The 17,438-nt window shown below is 42.0% G+C and overlaps 1 protein-coding gene across 1 annotated transcript in view; it reads left to right on the forward strand.

Moving 5' to 3' along the window:
* The window catches only part of bard1 (BRCA1 associated RING domain 1), a 55,261-nt gene that overhangs the window by 5,088 nt on the left and 32,735 nt on the right, over positions 1-17,438 (forward strand). The window contains exons 2-6 of the mRNA XM_015966707.2: positions 157-213; positions 723-871; positions 1,326-2,323; positions 2,705-2,785; positions 6,843-7,015. Of these exons, the coding sequence (XP_015822193.1) occupies positions 157-213; positions 723-871; positions 1,326-2,323; positions 2,705-2,785; positions 6,843-7,015 (1,458 nt within the window). The remainder of the gene's footprint in view (positions 1-156; positions 214-722; positions 872-1,325; positions 2,324-2,704; positions 2,786-6,842; positions 7,016-17,438) is intronic.

A 17,438-nucleotide genomic window follows, 5' to 3' on the forward strand; every position in this document is an offset into this window, starting at 1 on the left:
TATATAGTTTATCAGAAAAAAAGTTTATTTGGGGGTGACTTGCTCTTTAAGTAAAATAACATCTATTCACACAGTTTTTCATGTCACGCTGCAATGTGATTATTTACTATTTAACCAAGACAGTCCTGATTTCTAAGTCCTTCGTCTCTCTTGCAGCTCTAATTTGATGAAGGATCCGGTCTGTCTGGGCATGTGTGAGCATATGCTGTGCAGGTAATGTAACCACCCTGCGTTCTGCTGTGATGCGCTCATTACAGGCAGCCGTGCGCGGTGGCAGGAATTTTTATTTGCCGTACACAGGTGTAGCTAATGATGATGATGATTGCTTCATTCTATTTAAATGTGTTTCTGCCAAGATTGTGAAAGTGCACATGCTGGTTTAGTGGCACGGCAAACTGGCATGCCTAAATAATATTTAAATCCCAACAGTGTGCTATTCTGGCTATGACGCATCAAAATGGCCACTGTGGGAGTACTTTTGCCTCTCCTCACAATGCATGCCAAATTATTTATTTCCCAAAAATTGTTTTTCCCTCCTGATGAAAACAATGACAAAGACTTAGTTTACACTTCTGAGGGCAATTAAAGTCCTTCAAGGTGTAAAGTACCGCCCGTGTTCCCTGTCTTCATGTCTGAAGCTACTTAGAGGGTGGATCGATAGCTGTATTTCTTTGAACTGAACTCTAAGGCTGACTCCAATCTAAGAAAGGTTTATTGCTCAGGTCTTGTGCTGGCCCCCGGGCAGGAGATGGCTGCGTGGTGTGTCACAGCCCTGCGTGGGTGAAGGACATCCAAATCAACAGGCAGCTGAGCAGCATCGTGGAGATCTTCTGTGATTTAGAGTCCCTGCTCAATCCAACCAAACAGCTCGGTAAATTGAAGCTTTGCATGCAAAACTTTACATCATGGACACGTTTCATCACGCCGTAGCAATTGGGAGTGTTATGGTACGCCTAAATCCCTGTTTGGTATGTAAGTTGGTTTTAATTTCATGTTTAGTTTATTTTCGGTAAAGCGAGAAAACAAAGTTGGTCATTTCCATAACAAATATTCCTCCCTGAAAAATCAGAATATGAAAACGTGTACCAGTACAGCCCTAATAGCCATAGCCAAATATCTGCAAACCTACATTGGTTTGTGCACATTTAAGGGGAAATGGTTGTTTAGATTTTTTATGTACTTGGGCAACACAAATGTGTTATAATCATAAAGAGCTTCCATAAGAACATTTTGTACCTAAATATAATATTACTCACTCAAGGAAGAGTTTCTTTGTTAATAAATGTTTGTTGGTTGTGTTTTTTATTTTTTATAATTCATTGCAGATTCGTCTGAGGCCCAAACACCGCCTGAGAATGCTGTTGTGAAACAGAAGAACTTTAAGATTTGGTTCAGTCCTCGCAGTCGAAAGGTGCGCTGCATTGTGGAGAAGCCTTCTGAGGTAGCCGCGGCACAGCTGCGCTCCAGTGCTGCTCAGAGCGCAAACCTGTCCGTTTTTAATTTTAGTTCGTCCTCTCAAGACTCGTCTCCTGCTTCTCCTCAAAAAGACAGCAATGCAAACAAAAAGGGACAGAAAAAGTCTAAGAAGGCTGCTCCTAGCAACCGCGCGCGAGCCGCCACGAGGACCGCGTGTAAACAGACTAATCAGAAAAGGAAGAAAAATAGGCTGGAGGCCATAAACCAGCAGTGGGGAATTACAGAAGGAGAACCTACTCCATCCAGACAGGAGCATCCCGGTACTGATGGAGTAAGAACGTCCACTAAAAGGGTGTCTTTCCTAAGCTCTCCTGTCACCTTTGATGAGCCTCAGCTTGAAGCGCCACAGGGTAATTTAAATGAGCCCAGCTCTGCCAGCAGCACAGTTAGAGACCGCCTCTCAGAAGGTGAGATAAATGCATCAAATTACCAAACTCCGCCTGGTCCAAAGCCACCTGCAAATGAATCCAATCCAAGTGACAGTACTGATAAACAGGAAATTGTATTTTCTTCAAAAAGAACCAGAGCGGAGGAGAACAAGTGCTCGTTGGAGAGTACACCAAAAAGGCCGAGGGCTTCTCCGGGCCGAGGAAGAAAATCACTGGGTCGCATATCTCCAGCTGTCATCGAGTGTTTATCCCCACCGAGCCCCGGGAGTGATAGGAGCATAACAGTCTCTAAAGAGTTAAGGAGCAGTCCCTCCGTTTTAGCACTTGCTTTGACAAAAAGCCAGGGCAAATCTCCACGTAGTCCGGGATCATCTGTCGGACGGCTGAACTCTGGCAGTCCGGCGTTTATGAAGAAGAACCACAAGGGAGAGACTCCACTGCATCTGGCTGCAATAAAGGTCAAGAGCTTTCCGATCATTAATGACTTGTTTACTTTCATACGTTCAGTAGATTGATATCTGTGCTATTTAAAATGCAAACAGCATAGCAACTTCTGTGGATTTTTGTCTACTTTCTTTCAAATTACATCGATATTATTAGAAACCTGTTTGAAATTAGTTCTCTGATAAGGCAGCTGTGTTCTGCTTCTCTGTAATCCTTGTGAACACAGTCGTAATCCGCGTCTGCATCCCCGACAAAGTGATCAATGGCTCGCTGTGGAACCTGATTAATAAACCATGGGGCCTCGGTTCACTAGGATCAGCTCCTGTGTTTGACGACTCGACTTTACAGGTCCGTGGTTTTCACAACGGCTTTGTTGTTTTCCTTCCGCCCTACAGGGAGATGTAGAGGCTGTCAAGAAGCTGCTGGACCAGGGAGCTGACCCCAACCTGAAGGACAATGCTGGGTGGACACCTTTGGTAAGAGATTTGTTTGGAATAAACACAATATTTTGTCAACAAAGCAAGACTTGTTTAGAGTACATTTGTTTTTTGTACTGTTTCGTTATTTTGTTAATCAGGTTAAACTTACTGGCATTTTAGCTAAACAAGTTTCTAGTGTGGCAGACTTTTTAGATGGTTTGATACCTACCACCTCCTCTGGAGGAGGGTGACTGGTCGTCGCTGCCCCATGCCGCAATTTTCCAAGTTTTGGTTTTTTTTAGCATGTCCTTTTTTTTTTTGAGAGAGAGTTTAGTAAAACGTATCAGGTGTAACACGTTTTATGGCTTGTTCAGTGATTTTTCTCCTTTTCTAGAGATGTTATCAAACTTTTTGGTTTAATCGTCCCAATAAATTGTCTTATTTTCTTAGGAAAACCAACATAAACATGATTTCAAATCTTTTAAAATATTTAATTCCAAACTTGGTCTTTTCTATGTCATTGTCTGGTTTTGTTTTTTTTATTATTGCAACATAGTCTCTAATGAGGTATTTAACTTTTAATACCCATCATAAAGAAATGTTAAGATTTCTTTGCAATCAACAACTTTGCCACTAGATATCACTAAATACGTAACTAGACTTAAACAGAATATTAAGCTGCAGCCAAAGTAAAGCAAAGTAGGAATGCACCGATACTGGTATCGGTATCGGCCCAACACCGATACCAGTATCAGTAAAAGTTAACCGATATCAGGAACCAAATTCAACGCTGTTGCCTGAAAGTGGCTTCACTGTAACTTGTCATTTCTGTTCACCTAATATTTTAGTTTAGCGATCATTTCTATTAATACATTTTATTTTTATCTACCTCACAGTCTTTTCCAGTTGAAAGCAGAGATGAAAATAAAACCTGTATTCCAATTCATTGCTTTTTATTGTGTGGTATCTGTATCGGTAATCAGTATTGGCGAGTACTCATATCCAAGTATCGATATCCTGTCAGTTAGGAAAAAAGTGGTATTGTTGCATCCCTAAAGCAAAGTATTGATTTTTAGCTAAATTATGTATTTTTTCCATTAAATTTAAGGCAAGTATTAAAAGCTGTACCATCAAATGAGCTGATGAAGTACAAGTTCATTTCTGCCTCCATATTCAGAAAATTTGGTCTCTTAACTCTATTACAGCGCTTTATGTGACCTTCACTAGGGATGGGTACCAAATTCGGTACTTTTTAAGGTACCGACCGAATTCCACAGTACTGACCGAGCACCGATTCACTTCATTTGAAACGGTGCCTCGTTTCGGTACCCGTCCTTCACAACGAGAACTTGCCTAGACAGCTGCGCATGCGCAAGAGCGTTATGTTGTCGGTCGCTGCGAACCAGTTGTAAACAGAGCAGCATGGTACAGTGTTTCCCCTAGGAATTTTTCCAGCTGTGGCGGGGGGTGGGGTGGGTTGTTGGTTTGGGGGGGGGGGGGGGGGGGGGGGCGCTTGGGGAGAAATTATGACATGTCTCTAAATAAAGTAAAAATTTCCAGTGCAGATTGGAGACAACCCATAGCAGCTCTGATTTGATCTCATTTCAGAGAAAAATAGAACAGGTTAGATGAACCTAATGAATAAAATTACTAACAAACTCAGGAATCTTTCTTTGCTTCACTGTTCTGGTGCTGAGAATATCACTAATGCGGATCAAAAGAGATACACAGATGAATGCACCTCTTATTATTTGGAAACTACATTTACTGCAGCTGGCAGAGACAGAGATTTTTCTATTGATACACGGAATTTACAGAATCGTAAAATTTTAATAGGGGAAGACTGCAGGAGCGGTAAAATACAGGGGTCCCCAGCAAAAACAAGAATCTTTACGAGTCTGATGAAACCCGCTGGTTTTCCATCAGGCAGTCACGGGGCAGCTCCAACGACCCAGTGGCTGTGCTGGGTCAATGTTATCGAGCTCAGTCCGGCTCGGCAGAGGGTGAACGAGCTGAGGCGACATTGTGCTCTGCTTAAGAAGAGGTGTTATTTTCCCGCTTCAGAAGAAGCGTCCAACGTGTTTTTACGCTTTCTCCGAGACATGTCACGTCGCTAAGTTGCTAACACGTCAATAGTGCAGCGTAGCCTGCTGGAGGTTTTAAGGGTTCAGATGAAACCAACCGACCTCTCAGGCTGCTCACACATCGATCTTAAGTTGTCGCTGTTGCGCTCACATCGTAATACAGTATTAGATGCGGTTAAAGTCAGACATGAAAAAAATAAATACATTTTACATGAATAAGTGATGCTTAGCCTGGCGGGGGGAGGAAAATCTGGCCTAATAAGCACTGGAAGAAACCCTGTCAAGATCGTCAACACTCATTTATCTTAATGCTACTGAAACATGTAAACCAAAAAGCATTATATCCACTGCTACCTTTCTAATTTTAAACTCAGTAATGCTGTAACTTCACCTTGCCCTGCCTGCTCCTTTCTTCTTACTGCCCGCCGGCTGTGATCACAAGCGACAACATAGTAGTTCCCGCTGCTTCTTCGGGAAACAGCGCAAAAAAAAAAATAAATAAAAAAAATAAATAAAACTTGGGATCTTGTAGGCGTGGCGGTAAGGGAAACCCTGTGGTAGAAAGAACGACAGCTAAAGCTTGGGTCCATTTCACTAAATGTGATGGGTAACTGGGTGCTGATGAAACCAGCGACAACGATCTAAGTAAGACATCCTCATCTTAATCTGCTCCAGTAGGTAAATAAAATGTTTAAGATAATGTTAGCTTGATTTGTTAGCGTCCGTTTCACTAATGGTGCGTTCGCTTTCTCCTCGGAACTCCGAAATTCCGACTAGAAGAACATGAACGCGCTCTAAAGTTTGGCTTCACTTTACTAAATGCGACGGGTGATTGGGTGAAGATGAAACCAGTGACAACGATTTAAGTGTGAGGCATCATCGTTTAAATCTGCTCCAGCAGTAAAATAAACTGTTTAAGACAACGTTAGCTTGATATGTTAGCTTCCAATGCCACCATTGTAATCAGCTAATGGTGCGTTCGCTTTCTCCTCGGAAATTCTAACTTCCCAGTAGGAAAAATCAATTGAAAAAGGACGGTAAAAGGAATGAAGATACACAGTAAGTTTAGTTCACAGTAAAGATGTTTGCTTCAGTTTAATTATCAGCTTATAAAACTACAAGGACGATGTTAAAATACTAACAGTTGTATGTTATTTATCGTGATATTTATCAAATATGGTTATATATTGAGAAAAATATATATTTAATTATAAAAGAGAATTAAAAATAATAAACACTCAAAAGTATCGAAAATTGGTACCGTTAAGTACCGGTATCGATTCGTAGGTACCGGGAATTAGTACCGGATCGATTCAAATGTCAAAGGTACCCATCCCTAACCTTCACACAAACTCGTTTGTTGATAATCTTTTAAAATTCTCCCTCTGAGCAGAGTGATTGAAATGTTTCTTCTTTGACTGCTTGGACGTACCGTCGTGACCCTGGACGCCGATGAAATTGAGACGCTGCATTCATCTAAAACTCCCTGGTGCATCTTTACCAGCGCTCCGCTTTCGGCACCATTCTACCTACTCGGCTTTATTAGTTTACGGAGATCATTTGAGTTTACACGTGTCTTCTGTAACAGTGTTTGTCGAGCCTTAAGCGACCAATAAGAGATTTTAATGTGCACTCTGCAAATCCGTGGATTGTGATTCCTGCGTGTGAAACAAACACTTGTTTGTGACAGATGGTCAGCACTAGGACGCATCCCAACTTTACCTAAAACAGTTGGTGTGTAGGAACAGAATGGAAGGGAAGTTACAGTTTCTAGATAGTTTAAGCAACAGACAGTTTTTTTTTTGCTAATATTCAAAAGTAATTTTTTGGTTTTTAACTCACATTGACGTAAACTTAAACTTATGTTTATTAAAAGGCACATGAAGCCGTTTCTTCTAGCAACTTTGGTCCCTTAAGTTGCAAGCTGAGAATTAAAACAATATGATCGTATGTTGATACAATTTATTGTTAAGAGGTTTTCTATTGAACATATCTCAGATCAGTAGAGTGACTTTTTCTTTTCCTTTCAGCATGAAGCATGTAACCTTGGCCACCTGCTAGTTGTGGAGGTGCTGGCATCAGGAGGAGCTTTATTGAACACGCCTGGTTATGAAAATGACTCGCCGCTCCATGATGCAGTGAGGAACGGACATGCAGCCATTGTTAAAAAGCTGCTGCTGCTCGGGGCCTCACAGAATGTGCTGTAAGTAGCTTTGCATGCTTTTTTTTTTGTATTTTACCAAGTTTGTTTATACTCACCTTTGTGAGGTTTTAGTTGTCGTCAACATAAAGTATGGGCAGCACAGGGATTAGACATGTTTAAACTCCAGCTAAACAGATTAATCAAAACCCAACAGAGGTTAAAAAGATATTTAGCATTTGTTGTGATTTAGCAAATTACAAAAGAATCAATCTTCTGTGCTGCAAAATTACCTCAAAAGGCAATTTTTCTTGTTGCATTTTGTTTTTTTTACTCTTTTCTCTCCTTTTGTCTATTTTCAGAAAACGAAACAAATATACAAATGTATCTCCACCTAATATTAAGCTGATTTATTCTAATGTGTAAGAAAATAAGTTTGATACAAAACCTTAACCAGCAAACAAATGCTGTCAATTTTTCTATTACCGGTAATACCATTTCAACTGGGTAACCCCGGCTTTCTGCTGGATGTGAAAACGTTGCGAAACAGCAGTGAAACCTACTTAGCCGCCATTGTAATGGATAGTTTTCTTTTCCACTGGAAGCAAAATTCAATGTTTTGTTCCCGTCTCAAAAGCGAAGGGATGCTATCAATATGTTTCAAGTATGTTTTATAGGGATGCACCGATGGATCGGCATTAGATCCCAATCGGCCGATAGCGCCCCTATCGGTTTTGATCGGAGTTTTCAAAATAGATCAAAGCAGACCGATCAGGTAGGGTTGCCACGGTAACCGGTGTAGCGGTAAACCCCGTAAAAAAGTTGACAATAATAATAACCGTCTTGTTTAAAAAAAAAAACTATATTATATCGGTGGATTACCGTGGTTGCGGTGTAGGCGCTGTGACCCTTACCAGCCACCGTATCATCGGCTGAAGTTGCCGGCGGCACATGCGCGCTTTGTTTACAACCAAAACTTTCTTGAAGCTAAAGCTGAAATAATGGCCGAAGGAGGAGACGGCAGCGCTCAGGAGGACATTTTTTATCCCTCAAAGAAGACAAAGTGGGAAGTACGGGCATCTGTTGGATATCTGAAGAATGCCGCGGGACAGCTGATAGAAGACGGCTATCCTGTTTGCAGCACGTGCAGAAAAAGAGTCTGTGAAAGGCAGCAACGCTTCAAATCTCATGACACATCTGCGTGACCATCACCCACAACTCTACAGTCAACGCAAGGCAAGCTAACGTTAGCGTTTTAGCTAAAATGCGTGATCCGAGGATTTGGGTTGAGGGAGAATGCAACGAGTCGCTATATAAAGCAGCCGCAGCGCCACTACCTGCATATAAACCGTGTCGCGGACACCCCCATGTTGAAATGACGTTATGCATTATGGGGCTCCCAGGGGCAGATAAGAGTTGGTCTCTCTCCGAGAATAATTATGAATTTAACAACGATTACTGCCTGATGACATTTTCCCACATCTGCAAAGCTCACTGGAAGGACATAAACTGAGGACAATATTTTCCTGATATAGGATTTATTACTCAAGTAAGGGTAAAAAAGTATCTGATTAGAAGGCTACTTGAGTACTGAGTATCATCTGATCTAATATTTTTAAAATGATGACATCAAACAGACAAAAAATGAGAAGTTATGGACAAATATTGGTATTTTAAAGACAAAAGGGAAAAAATGTGAACAAATAAACAACATAATTACAAAATAACACATTTTAGACAAAATTTAGACACAAACTGAGGACAATATTTCCTGACATACAGGGTTCATTTAATTGTGTGAAAATGTAGCACGTTTAAAAAAAATACCGCGATAATACCGAAAACCGTGGTAATTTTGGTCACAATAACCGTGAGGTTAAATTTTCACACCGTGACAACCCTAATACAGACCATTTTAGATTAGGTTACATTTCCTTTATTCCCAGATTATGTAGTTTGTAGCACTCATTATAATGTTGTAGAAAATTTCTGGCCAATCCACGTGATCGGTATCGGTGATCGGTATCGGTGATCAGCATTCTTTGATATCGGTATCGGTGATCGGCAGCAAAAAACCTGATCGGTGCATCCCTAATGTTTTATGCTCTCGGCTCCCAAAACTTGTCAAACTCCACAGTTTAGATCAGGTCAGACAGGAAGTCGAACATAAACGGTTTAATTAACTAACATTTTTAGTGTACAGCGCCTTGTTTGGTTGTAATGCCTTGTGAATGCGCTTTATAAATAAAATTGGATTGGATTAAAGCAGTGTAAAACGTCAGGAAACTTAAAAAAAAAGTCATGTTCAGATAAATGTATGCCATTTCCTGTGAAACCCCCGTAAGCTGATGTAGAGCAGAAAGTTTCCTTCCAATCGCTCCCGATTGGATGGAAGCTTGCGGGTATAACGCCTCTATTCCATAACACACTGCTTTCATGTCCGATGGAAAGCCGGGGTTATACTTTCTATCATATCTTAGTTTTCATTTTGTTACATGAAAGAAGTAACTCTGCCTGGAGATCTGCACATTTTATTTCTAATTCTCTAGAATGTCATAAAGTGGCCTTTTCTCAGTCACTGCTTGGCATTACGGCTCAATTTGTAGTGATGAGCAGGAAGTGAAGGAGTGTGTGTAGGTGGACAGATGCAACCGTGACACTGATTATCAGTCTGCTGATGCTGTTTTAGGATTCATTTGTTTTTCCTGTGGAGACCGTGTTGATGGCTCACAGTTGGATGATAATGAGGAAGAGGATGTTGTGTAATTTTTGTGAGTACAGCAGTTGATCAGGGTCAGTTTCTGCACTCTTAACCATGTGACGACCCTCGTCCCCTCGGTCCATCCTCTGTTCAACCTGAGCCTCTTTTCCCCACTGCCGGGGATTCAGCACCAGGAACAGCGCCTGAACCTGCTTGCTTACACTCTCCAGCGCCAATTCAGGACCTCGGAGAGAGGCACGCCGGAGAAGACAGCAGCTGATCTTCATCAGCTATCAAGCGGCTAACAGGCTTAAAAGGAGGAACGCAGCAGACAGTCAGGGAGAGCCAGGATTAACCTGTGTTTCTCCCGAGCTCATAGACTCTTGGCTAAAATTAAATTGTTGCGGTAAATGTTTAGGGTTTTTCTATAGGGGTCAGGCTTAATTACCCTCTTTTGTAGGATTTCACTGACAGAGGGTCAGTTTTCTTGTTTCGGTGGTTTTTATCCCCATAGGTCTTTGGGCCGGGGATTTTTCTGTTAGGTGGCTGTTGTTTAAGTTTGGCAAAAAGCCATTTTTCATAAGCAGTTAATAATAATAATAATGCATTGAAGTTATATAGCGCTTTTCTAGACACCCAAAGACGCTTTCACACACTCTCACATTCACATACTGCTAGTGATGGTAAGCTGCTTATAGCCACAGCCGCCCTGGGGCGGTCTGACAGAGGCGAGGCTGCCATTTGGCGCCGTCGGCCCCTCTGACCGTCACCAACACAGGCAAGTTGGGTGAAGTGTCTTGCCCAAGGACACAACAGCAGGATACCCCTGGCAGGAGCTGAAATCGAACCCATGACCCTCCCATCATGAGGCAACCCGCTCTACCACCTGAGCCACTGCTGCCCAAATCGCTTATGTTTTCAGTTTCCACCTTTTGTTCACCATTATTACTAAGCCTTATTTTGCCGTTCAGACACGGACACCTTCTGTTAATAAACCCTTTTGTTTTTTACTCTCACCACCTCGTTATTTGTCCTCACACACACTCCTCCACCTATTTTCCTGTGTTAGTCCCCTCATCCTCCTAGACCTTCAGGAGGGGACGTAACAAACCATCTTTTCCTACCGGCCATTATTTATCAACACCCTTTGTTGTGCTGTACCTGTGCCTTTGCTTTCCGCAAAGCAGAAGAGACAATGCTGTAGACAGTCTGTCAGGGCTCTGTCAGAAGATCACAGTCTTTTTCCAAACTTTTTTCCTTATCAAGCACATTTGCACTCAAGTGCAAGAGTCAAGCAAAAACATCTGCCAGTGGAATTCCTAATGGCGCGACTGGCACACAGCGCCCAGTTTGTAAGCAGTGAGTTAGCAGGTCTGTTGTTCCTTTGAGCATCTGTGCATGATTCTTGTTTTTGCATTTTTCTATAGTTACAGCCTTCTATACATCACTAACAGTTCAGATCATGATTAAAACTGACATTTCAGATATGGGGAGCCTGAATTATAAATTCTAGTGTATGCTGTCAGCAGATTCATACTCGCATCCAGACGTATTGATGGAGACGTTTCAAACAGAATAGAAAACTGTCTGACACCAAGCGGTTACAGAAATTTGTCTTTCATCATCATCATCATCCACCTCATCATTCACACTTTCATAGAACAGTAAATACAGTAAAAAAATCATAACAAAACTAAAAACACAGATATAAGCTTAAAAGCCATAAAACCAAAGACGCAACTGTATGCCTAAAACACATAAAATAATTTGCGGGTTTTTGAAGTTCTGTGTCTGTTGAGGGCTGTGGTTGCTGATGGGATGAAGGATTTCTTATGGATAGCTTTTTTTGGACAGTGGGATTCTGTGTCTCCTACCTGATGGGAGAAGACTGAAGGAATGATGAAGGGGATGAGAAGGTTCTTCAGTGATCAGTGTGGCTTTCCTGATCACAGAGCACTCATACAGAAGAGAAAGGGGAGTTTGTAGTGAACCAGTTATTTTGCCTGCTTGATGTGTGATCCGTTGCAGTTTATTTTAGTGCTTACAAGTGAGAAAGTTGTACCAGGATGTCATGTTAAACGTTAAAATGGATTCTATGATTGACTGGTAAACCATAGTTGAGATGTTTTTCCTGGCATTAAAATCCCTTAATTTCCTGGTGAGATGGAGGCGCTGGAGGGCGTTATTGTAAATGGAATCTGAGTGTTGTTGAAAGGACAGATGAGCATCTATCCGAGTACCCAAATATTTAAAACTCTCCACCTGTTCAACCTGCTCCCCCTGAATGATCACCGGTTTAAAAAGCTGAGATGCAGTGGCTCTGTCTCGGCCTGCACAGCACAGCTCCTTTGTTTTTGAGTGTGGTTTAGTCAGGTAATACAAGGAGTGCCAGGTGGGGTAGATAGATAGATAGAGAGAGAGAGAGAGAGAGAGAGAGAGAGAGAGAGAGAGAGAGAGAGAGAGAGAGAGAGAGAGAGAGAGAGAGAGAGAGAGAGAGAGAGAGAGAGAGAGAGAGAGAGAGAGAGAGAGAGAGAGAGAGAGAGAGAGAGAGAGAGAGAGAGAGAGAGAGAGAGAGAGAGAGAGAGAGAGAGAGAGAGAGAGAGAGAGAGAGAGAGAGAGAGAGAGAGAGAGAGAGAGAGAGAGAGAGAGAGAGAGAGAGAGAGAGAGAGAGAGAGAGAGAGAGAGAGAGAGAGAGAGAGAGAGAGAGAGAGAGAGAGAGAGAGAGAGAGAGAGAGAGAGAGAGAGAGAGAGAGAGAGAGAGAGAGAGAGAGAGAGAGAGAGAGAGAGAGAGAGAGAGAGAGAGAGAGAGAGAGAGAGAGAGAGAGAGAGAGAGAGAGAGAGAGAGAGAGAGAGAGAGAGAGTTAGTTTGTTAGTTAGTTAGTTAGTTAGTTAGTTAGTTAGTTAGTTAGTTAGTTAGTTAGTTAGTTAGTTAGTTAGTTAGTTAGTTAGTTAGTTAGTTAGTTAGTAGTTAGTTAGTTAGTTAGTTAGTTAGTTAGTTAGTTAGTTTAGCTTAGCATGTGGCAAGCTAAATACAGGAGTTGAACTCTGCAACAAAGTGTTCTCATTCGGCACCCTACAACAGCACACGTGACATTGAGACGTTGATTTCCAGTGATTTTTCCTTAAAAGTTCTTGTCAGGGCATCTAATGCAAGTTGGTACTGAGCCAAAGCCTCCCCTGTCCACATGGGCCACTAGGGCTATGTCGTCTGCATATTTTAAAAGCAGAATTCCCTCCCTGCTACAGGTGATGTCGTCAGTGTAAATGTTTTATGCTTGTCCGTCGGTGTGTCAGCGTTGTGAAGCTGCAGGTAGCATAGATCTTTTCTAGCAGTTGCACTGATGTCTGGACGTTTATTCACCTCAACTTTTAAATGCAAACATCTTGAAGGAGGTGTGAATTAAAATTTAAATTGAAATGTAAGATTCTTGTGTTGATATTGGAATTTTTCATTGTTCCTATTTTATTAAAGTTAGAAGAAAAGCTTGTAAACGACAATCCTCTCAAGGAGCAATGGCCGACAGAGAACACGTTTTCATCGAGTTGGAACTACTTGATATTGCAGAAAAAACACTTGTTACAAAGAATTCAACGGAAGCGACAAGGCAGCGACGTTGGTGGAACATCCTTTCCTTGATGCTGCAGCTATTGTAGGGCCGACCAATCATGGACGTGCGCTCTCCGTAGCGTTCTACGAATAGTTAACGTGGGAACTACTTGCGTGCCTCTTGGAGAACTCTTGCGTTGATTTGTACAGCTCTGCATGTCTCCACACCTCCACAGACGGACTATAAACTAGCCTTGAGGTTTAACGGAGAATGTGTTTGACACGGCTGTCGTAAACACTGATTAACTGCTACATTCATTTAAAGGGCTTTTGAAACCCCTTTTATTATCACATGATTCCAGTAAGAAAATAAAGCAAAATGAGAAATGGTGAGGTGAATCTTAAATGTTGTTAGTATATTTTCATTAATTCATTACTTGGGAGTGCAGAAGATGTTTTTTGGAGCATTTTTTGCCATGCTTCTTGAAATGCTCTTCACATACTGATGGCAACCAATAAATTAATAGTGTCAAAAAAGGATTATGTTTCTATCCTGAAAAATCCTCATCCGATCATTGTGTCCCATTCCTATGATTGGATCCTGATCCATTCATCATTCCACTTTGTGTAAACAAATCACACATTGTCAACTTTGAGGAGTTGAACAAGATATAAAGTCAGAGTCGTGCTAGCAAATTTAGCCATACTAAACAGGTTTTTTTTTGGTTACATAGCCTGAATTGAGTTGGTGGAGGAGGTTTTCAATGTAACAACTCAGTCCTCCCCACTGCATCCCCAGTCTAGGTCCCAGTGGCTTCTCTCACTTAAACCTTCAGTAGGGGCAGGGTCAGTAGAGCTCCTGACTATGGGAAGTTAATCAGAAACCTGGAGGCTCTGCAGCTGTTATGTAGGTGTGTTACCTTAAGAATTATGGCACAAAAGGTCCCAACAACGGCTCAAAGGTAAGGTTCAGTTAAGTCTTATTGGGTATTTGATAGTATTTATTGTCGTCGTCTTCCTCTGCTTATCCGGGTCGCGGGAGCAGCATCCCAGCTAGGGAGCTCCAGACGGTCCTCTCCCCAGCCACCTCCACCAGCTCCTCCGGCAGGACCCCAAGGCGTTCCCAGACCAGATTGGAGATGTAACCTCTCCAACGTGTCCCGGGTCGACCCGGGGGCCTCCTGCCGGCAGGACATGCCCGAAACACCTCCCCAGGGAGGCGTCCAGGAGGCATCCTGACCAGATGCCCAAACCACCTCAACTGACTCCTTTCGATCCGGAGGAGCAGCGGTTCTACTCCAAGTCCCTCCCGAATGTCCGAGCTCCTCATCCTATCTCTTACCCCTGCTTTCCACAGGAGCCGAAAGCAGCACGTTACTGCAGCAGCACGTCATAGCTGCTGATAGGAACTGCTGTGGTCAACAGAACCTTTTCCACTGGAGTCGTCAGCAGCGCGAGTCGGCTGCGTCTCAGGAGCAGCATGTCGCGGCCTTTACGCACCGGTTCTATTTTCTACGCGTGACGCCTCTGAAACGGGTCAAGTTCGACATTTTTGGGGAAGGAAAGACAGGAAATCGGACGCGGAAATGGAGCGAAGCTCCTGAGATTTTCAGAATAAAGAACGTACTGCCTTCTGGTTGCTTTACTTTTAAAAAAAGTTACTAAATGTGCGGCCCCGTGAGAAGTTATCACCTAGCTAGCGGTCTCCTTTGTTTTTCAGGTCCGTATTGGCGATTATAAAACGGACAGAACATAAAACACAAACCTTTTGGAGCCATGTTGTAGTTTTCTCCTGCTTGTGTTTGTGTTTACTGACAAAGTCACTCGTGTGACTTCGTGCTCGGTCGGTGACAGCTGCTCCCCTGCTGCTTTGCGTTTCGTGGGAAGGGCCAAGCTGCAGCTTACGCGAGCAAGACATGCTGCTGATGGCTCCTGTGGAAACCCGGGGTTAGGCTGAGCCCGGCCACCCTACGGAGGAAACTCATTTCGGCCGCTTGTATTCGTGATCTCGTTCTTTCGGTCATTACCCAAAGCTCATGACCATAGGTGAGGATTGGGACGTAGATCGACCGGTAAATCGAGAGCCTGGCTGTTTGGCTCAGCTCCTTCTTCACCATGACATATCGGCTCAGCGTCCGCATCACTGCAGACGCTGAACCAATCCACCTGTCAATTTCCCAATCTTACTAAACAGGTAGATCAGGAATATTTATTGAATCCAGTGTTATTTCTGCAACCATCAGATTTCGTCAGGGGGTAGCCTGTTGATTCCTGCTTTAATGCTGAATTGGTCAATTAATATATGGATGTTATTTGATACTAGGGCTGCTCGATTATGGCAAAAATAATAATCACAATTATTGTGACTGAAATTGAGATCTCGATTATTTAAGACGATTGTTCAATTTATGTTGATTTTATTTGTTTTTATTCAGTCATAAAACTGCTCAGGGCACAAACAGGACAAAAATAAATAAGAAACAAGATAATCACTAAAATAACTCCTGATTCCCAGTGTAAAAAGTCCAATGTACTTATAGCTCATAGTCTATGACCCAAGGGCTATAGACCTTGGTTTAACTTATTTAAGTCTAACCAGTACAGACCCAAATACCAATATCTTGCAAATACTGACAGCAAGAATTATACAGTGGCATTTATAACAAATAAATGCAAATAAATTGATGTTCACAAAAATTTGCATAACATTTATTGAGTCGTGTCAAGGTGCTGTAGGAGAGTGCACTAGCACCGTGTCCTCAGAGAGATTAGTTATTTATCAGCGTGAGGAACTTATTTCTACCTTATTTATAAACTATTTATTTACAAGTCCATCAGTTAATGTAATAATTGTCCCAACCACAGCTGCACCCCCCAACCCGGTTTCACAGCAATCAGGCGCAAGCTGCACGTGTGTTTAGCACGCCACACACACATATTTAGCCATTTTTTGCAGCTCAGGAGTCCGCAGGTATGGCGTGTGTCACTCACTCTGGTTAATCCAACAGGGAGCTGCCTCTGAGAGCCGTTTTTTTAACGACCAACACATCACTACACCATTCCCTTTCCTAATGTCCTGAAGAACGGTCCGGAGCGCAGGCGGAGTGTTTAGCTAACTTGCAGGAAATGTCAACGACAGTTATCCAGAAAGTAGCTAAGGGCTATCAGAGATGTTTCTGAGGTGTTCGCTAGGTACTTTTAAGATTTAAAAAGTCAAGAAGGGGGTCTGAGAAGCTGTTGGAAATAGCGTCAAAATCGCCAAGTTGGCAACACTGTGGGAGGAGCGCTTCATTTGCAACTCAGGGCAGCGCAAGTGGGAGGAGCAAATAATTGGCTTGTTTTGTTTTTATAATCGTTCAAAACTCAGATCGTAATTGGGATTAAAATTCGATTAATTGAGCAGCCCTATTTGATACCAACCAATATTTTATGTGTAAACAAACATATTGCTGGTAGTCATATGAAACTCCTCATTTATGGCCTATGTAGCTTTTTCATTGTAGTTACCATAAAGGATGTATTGCTATTTTTTGACAAATTTATCGTTGTGGGCTTAACTCGGGGAGCACTCGTTTGAACATGTGGGTGTTGTAATTTAATTCTTGTCTATGGTTTCCCACCATTTCATTAAGCCAATTACAGGTGCGTAGTATATACAAAGAACTGCTGTAGTTTAACCGATCAGTGAAGAAGATGACAAACAAGAAAACAATGTTTTCATTTAATACATAAAAATCTTTGTTTTAATAGCAAAGGAAATGTATTCAGCCAACTTGTGGTTTCAAACAGTTTGTGTCTTTGGTATGTAAGATTTGTTTCATTAGAAACTTAGATTTTTTTCCCAGGAAATTTTCAAAGGGACCCTTTAAAATGATCTGAATTAGATAAATTTCAGATAATTGCTGCCATTTTTCTCCCTTACTCGAATCAGCCCGACAATTCAAACACTCTGCGCTGCAGTTTTACTTTGAAACCAAGGTCCAAGGACTGACGAGCTTTGGCCTCTGTGTGCTTCATTTTTTGTTGTAGCTTTTGACATATTGCAAAAACATTTTTAATAAGAAAAAGTTCACAGAATATAAAAGACAGACTTAAAATTACTGATTGAAATTCATTCCCTTCCCACATTCTCGTTTGTCTGTCAGAAGCTATTTAAATAGAATTTCTACGTTTCTTTTCATATTTATTAATGTGCTGACAGAGTGTAGCAATCCTCGCATCTTAATTTGCATTTTCTA

Source organism: Nothobranchius furzeri, chromosome 14, assembly GCF_043380555.1.
Source record: "Nothobranchius furzeri strain GRZ-AD chromosome 14, NfurGRZ-RIMD1, whole genome shotgun sequence".
NCBI lineage: Eukaryota > Metazoa > Chordata > Actinopteri > Cyprinodontiformes > Nothobranchiidae > Nothobranchius > Nothobranchius furzeri.